At 44.4% G+C, this 6,000-nt stretch overlaps 1 protein-coding gene across 1 annotated transcript; it reads right to left on the reverse strand.

Annotated features, from left to right (window-relative positions):
- Window positions 1-3,840: 3,840 nt before the first annotated feature.
- LOC125456864 (cytokine-like protein 1) lies at window positions 3,841-5,117 on the reverse strand. Its single transcript, XM_048540339.2, has 4 exons — window positions 4,826-5,117; window positions 4,700-4,744; window positions 4,464-4,610; window positions 3,841-4,224 (listed from the first exon to the last, which is right to left on the reverse strand). The coding sequence occupies exons 1-4, from the start codon at window positions 4,967-4,969 to the stop codon at window positions 4,141-4,143; spliced, it is 420 nt and encodes a 139-aa protein (XP_048396296.1). The 5' UTR covers window positions 4,970-5,117; the 3' UTR covers window positions 3,841-4,140.
- Between the last annotated feature and the right edge of the window lie 883 nt (window positions 5,118-6,000).

The raw sequence follows: 6,000 nt of genomic DNA on the forward strand, positions 1-6,000 counted from the left end.
CCCAACAGTGGTTGAGAACGCGCTTGACTGTGTCTCCCCCATTTCCAGCAACTCATCTCTCACACTCCCTCCCCGCAATAACAACCAAAACAGAATCCCCCTCGTCCTCACGTACCACCGCACCAAACTCCGGGTCCAACGCATCATCCTCTGACACTTCCGCCATCTGCAATCTGACTCCACCACTAAAGTCATTTTTCCCTCCCCAACCATATCTGCTTTCTGAAGGGACCACTCTCTCCAGGACTCCCTTGTCTGCTCCACACTCCCCTCCAGCCCCACCACACCGGCACTTTCCCCTGCAACCACAGGAAGTGCTACACACGTCCTTACATCTCCCACTTCACCCCCATCCCAGGCCCTAAGAAGACTTTCCACATCAAGCAGATGTTCACCTGCACATGTAGTATACTGTATCCGCTGTACCCGGTGTGGCTACCTCTACATTTGGGAAACCAAGCAGAGGCTTGGGAACCACTTTACAGAACCCCTACACTCGGTTCGCAATAAACAACTGCACCTCCCAGTCATGAACCATTTCAACTCCCCCCCCATTCCTTAGATGACGTGTCTATCCTGCAGTGCCACAACGATGCCACCCAAAGGGTGCAGGAACAGCAACTCATATTTCGCTTGGCAACCCTGCAGCTCAATGGTACCAATGTGGACTGCACAAGCTTCAAAATCTCCCCTCCGCCTACCGCATCCCAGCTTGTCCCCGCCTCCCTAAACTGTTATTCCTCCCACCTATCCCCTCCTCCCACCTCAAGCCCCACCCTCATTTCCTACTTACTAGCCTCATCCTGCACCCCTGACCTGTCCATCCTCCCTGGACTGACCTATCCCCTCCCTAACTCTCCAACTACACTCACCTTTACCAGCTCCATCCCCGCCTCTTTGACCTGTCTGTCTCCTCTCCACCGATCTTATCATCTATCTATCTTCCATGTGCCTCCCCCTCTCTCACTATTTATTTCAGAATCCCCTTCCCCCTCCCCCATTCTGAAGAAGGGTCTAGGCCCGAAACATCAGCTTTCCTGCTCCTCTGATGCTGCTTGACCTGCTGTGTTCATCCAGCTCGACATCTTGTTATCTAAGAAAAATGGGAAAATAGGTTAAGGGATTGGTGGGTAGAGATGCAGTGTAAGGACAAGTGAGACCATGGAATTTGAAATCGGTGGCCTTAGAGATGGATAGTTAGGATGTAGCTGCAAGCTCATCTCAGGATCAAATGTGGCACCAAGTTTGAGAACAGACTGGCTTAATCTCAGACTGTTGCCAGGTAGAGGGATATAGTTGGCATCTGCAGTAAAATGTTTGGAGTGGGATTTGAATGGCTTCAACCTTCACACTACAGAATCTTACAAATGTTTGCATTTATATCGCACTTTTAATGTCGGGATACTTTGCAAAGTGATTCGCAGGAGCAACTATCCAACAAAATTGAAACCTGAGCCACATACGGGATTAAAATTGTGTCAGAGATAATAGGGACTGCAGATGCTGGAGAATCCGAGATAACAAAGTGTAGAGACCCGAAACGTCACCTTTCTTGCTCCTAAAATGCTGCTTGGCCTGCTGTGTACATCCAGCTCCACACCTTGTTATCCCAGGGATTATTAAAATTAATGGGAAAAGATTAGTCAAAGAAAAAACACTGCAGTTGGATACGGCAAAACATGCCTATGTTACAGATAACAGTTGCTTTTGTTTAATAATGGTTCAAAATCGCTTTTATTCATTCTCAGAGCAGACTTTTAGGTTTTAAACCAGAATACACTGAAGCGTGCTAAACTCAATGCATGAGTTTGAGTTAAACTATCAGAAGAAACACGAAGTATAGGGAACGATCCTTGGTTTTAACAAATGTGCCGCGTTTTGATTGTGATATTGAACTAGATTTTGCAACAATACTGACGCCAAAACTGCTCACTCACTGATCCTCTGTCGGAACTTCTGGAGTCTGCACATGCGCAGTTAAATAATAATCCGTCATTCCGGATTTGTCTAACGGGCGCGCTGCTGAGACCCTGCCTCAGATAACTAATTCTTTGCGAATTGTAAAACGAGACAACTTTTCTGTCCGTTTACTCTTAGTCTTGCTTATAAAACCTTTGAAAATGAAGTGTTATCTGCATTTTAAACAACATGCTAAATTTATATTCCTGCTAAACAGCTTTACTGACACTGAAAGAGCAATTTTACATTAAGCTGTTTTCATTAGAGAGAAGGTTGAGAGGTGACTTAATTGAAACATATAAAATAATCAGAGGGTTAGAGAGGGTGGATAGGGAGAGCCTTTTTCCTAGGATGGTGACAGCGAGCTCGAGGGAGCATAGCTTTAAATTGAGGGGTGAAAGATATAGGACAGATGTCAGAGGTAGTTTCTTTACTCAGAGAGTAGTAAGGGAATGGAACGCTTTGCCTGCAACGGTAGTAGATTCGCCAACTTTAGATACATTTAAGTCGTCATTGGATAAGCATATGGACGTACATGGAATAGTGTAGGTTAGATGGGCTTGAGATCAATATGACAGGTCGGCACAACATCGAGGGCTGAAAGGCCTATACTGTGCTGTTATGTTCTATGATCTAATTCAATGAGTCATACAGCACGGAAACAGGCCCTCAGCCCAGCCCCTCCACGTTTCCTAAACTGAACCAGTGCCATTTACCTGTGTTTGGTCCATATCCATTTAAACCTTTCCCATCCTATATCTGTCCAAATGTCTTTTAACTTTTGTAATCGTATAGGCGTCTGCCACTTTCGCAGCTCATCGCATACATGCACCACCTCTGTGTGAAAAAGTTGCCCCATTTAAATCTTTCTCCTCTCAGTTTAAAACTATGCCCTCAAGTTTTGAATACCCCTACCTTTCGGGAAAAAAAATCTTTGATATATACTCTATCTATGCCCCTAAAGATTTTACAAACCTCCGTAAGGTCAGCCTCCTACACTGTAGGGAACAAAATGTCCCAGCCTACCCAGCCTGTCGTTATAACTTAAATGCTCCAGTCTGGGCAACAATCTTGTCAATGCTTTTTGCACCCTTTCCAGTTTAATAACATATTTCTCATACAAGGGAGAACAGAATTGTATGCTGTACTTACTCGAAACGTGGAACAGAATTGTATGCAGTACTCGAAATGTGTCCTTACGAACGTCTAGTAAGTTAAATAAGACATTGCACAAAATCTCACATAAAAACATCTTCTATTGAAATTCCATACTCATTTCCTTTACTATGTGTGTAATCTGACAAAATTAAAAATTCTAATGCTTTATACTTCTTGGTATGTTGTTTGTGAGAATATCTCAGTGACAGCCTGCTCACCCTGCTTGATGACATCACCATTGCTAGATGCCTGGAGATCCTTTTAACTTGGGCAACAGCCCATAGAACAACAGGAAAGGGAAGTCATCACCAAAAAGATTGTTATGTCTTACTGGGTAAATTTCTTCAAGGTCACATTGTTGCTTCACCATTGACCACCTCATCCTGGCTAATTTAGTTACAAGTTCAGATATGTTCAATGAATCTGAAATAATTGCAATGAAACATGGAGACATTGCATTTGGTGGCCGTAAATTTCAGAAACTAAGTTGGAATGTGTTTGTAACTCCAGCACATAGCGTATAAAGTACTTGTCTCTGAATATGCAAATAATACACAACACCTAACTGCACCCACATCATGAAAACCCTGACATTAAAATGGAAAGGACAAGAACATTCAAACCACGTAGAAGTGTCGCTTAAAAAATGGAGTGCATCTGTGAAAATGAAAACGGTGCGAAGAGGTTTTTGGACTGTAAATACAAGTGGAAACGCCAGCGATATTTTGCTAACCGCGTTTTTATTTCGGTTTTTGGAAAATTACAGCACCAGTAGAATGTCGAATATTGGAAAGGTAACGCTACAGACTCCTGTTCCCCTTCCTTGCAGAAAGGAAATCACTTAAAACGAATTCACCCATTGCATGGAAACAGCAAATTATTGTTCGGCAGAAACACTCTTATCTCTGCCACACATACAGATTTAAAGCACGCCCTTTTGATTGAAGTAACATGAACACCATGTTGTCAGGTGACGCCGGTGGCTCAATGCAAATCCACTCGGTCGCTGAAATGCGGGAGTTTTCATTTCGAAAGGTCTTCCTGGGGGTCTGGTGGAGGAGGTGGGCGTTCCAATTCCGCGCAATCATCAGTGAAGAACACAAGGTCCTGTGGTAGACGAAAAGACCAAAAGGTGTCAGTGAAGTGGACAATGTGGACCGGTTTTGTGCAGAGCCTAACGTATAGTGCGTCAACAAGAGGAAACTAGAAACGCATTAAAAGTGAGGCTTTGTGCTTTCAGGCGTGCAGTGGTTCTGTGGAGGTAGTGCAAACTATAAACTACAGCCTAGAGTCCTAAGGTATAGCCCTTCCCCAAGTGAAGATGACAGTATTTATGTATACGTTACCCGGTAGCAGACTCGGTTGATCATGTTGTACAAGCGCTTGATGCGCAGTTTCAGAAATGCAATTCTCTTAAGCTCCCTGCACTGGGGAGCGATGAGATTGTCCAAAGCATAAAGGTGGTCGCGAAGTTTGACCATCACACAGGAGTTCTGAAACGCGAATTCAGCTGATCAATACTCCAGACACAAACCGTAACCACACCCGAATTGTTATGTCCTTTCAGGTCCCAAGTACTTACATGCACATTAATGTAGAGCTTTGGGAGGTTAGCAAGGCAGCGTTTCTGTGAAAGAAAGGTATTGTTGAGTTATAACAAGCACCATACAAAGAGAAGCGAGGAAAGCCAGACTGGCTTGTGGTTTACCGTGATCGAGAAGGTCTCTAATCTTCCCATTAACTCCGTGATTCCTTTACTCAATCTCAAAACAGCGGAGTAGCATGTTGGCGGGACAGAATCGGCGATAACAAGGAACGTGCAGAGGAGAACGATTTTCCGTAACAAATCCATAACTGGCCCTTTTCACAGCCGCCTGGATTGTACTGGAATCTTTCTGTTTATTAACCACGGGGATCTGAACACCGTCCAGTCCTGAACCTGCTCCAAGTTAATACAAGCGGTTTCTTAGTCCCTACTTTCCAGGATTGGAAACAACTCCTGTCGACGTCAGTCTGGATGAACTGCCCTCCCTGGGAGTTACCAATAAGAATCAGATTGAAATTAACCAAACTTTGGGATTAGTTCCCGACTAGACCTCAACACAGCAGCTGCTTTTTGGAGAATTGCAAACTAGGGGCTGATGACGAACATAGAACAGTACAGTACAGGCCCTTCAGCCCACTATGTTGTGCCTAACTTTTAACCTAAACCTAAGATCTATCTAACCTCCACCCTTACCTTATACTACCATCCATATGCCTATCTAATAGCCGCTTAAATGCCCCTAATGAGGCTGAAGCCACTACTCTGTCGGGAAATGCATTCCACACCCGATCACTCTCTGAGTAAAAAATCTGTCTCTGACGTCTCCCCTATATCTACCTCCACTCACTTTAAAACTATGCCCCCTCGTAATAGCTACCTCCACCCTGGGAAAAAGTAACCACAACGTTTCTGATTCTAACCCCCTTCAGGTGGAATGACAAGCACCTCACTCTTTAGAATCCGTCCCTTCCCTCAACCTTCAATAACACACATTCATCTTCTTCATCTGTATCTAACAGTGAATCATCTTCAGGTAGGGAGATTACTAAATACCACCCTGATTCACCGTTTCAAGACTTGACCCTAAAACGCCATCTCAAACATACACCAGTGTACATTTTCTCTTCCATAACACTGTCATACCACATGAAGCTCTCAGAACCACAGACCCAGAAGCAAGCCCGTTGTCTGTTGGCCCTTCTAGGGGCAGTGCAGTAATTCCCACTTCCTCCCCTCCCTCTCTCTCTCTCTCCTCCTCCCCCCCCCCCCCCCACATCCCCATAATTTTCCTCATTTCTATTATTTGTCAAATTCCCTTTGGGGGAAAAATCTGTTTA

Source organism: Stegostoma tigrinum, chromosome 1 (genome assembly GCF_030684315.1).
Source record: "Stegostoma tigrinum isolate sSteTig4 chromosome 1, sSteTig4.hap1, whole genome shotgun sequence".
Classification (NCBI taxonomy): domain Eukaryota; kingdom Metazoa; phylum Chordata; class Chondrichthyes; order Orectolobiformes; family Stegostomatidae; genus Stegostoma; species Stegostoma tigrinum.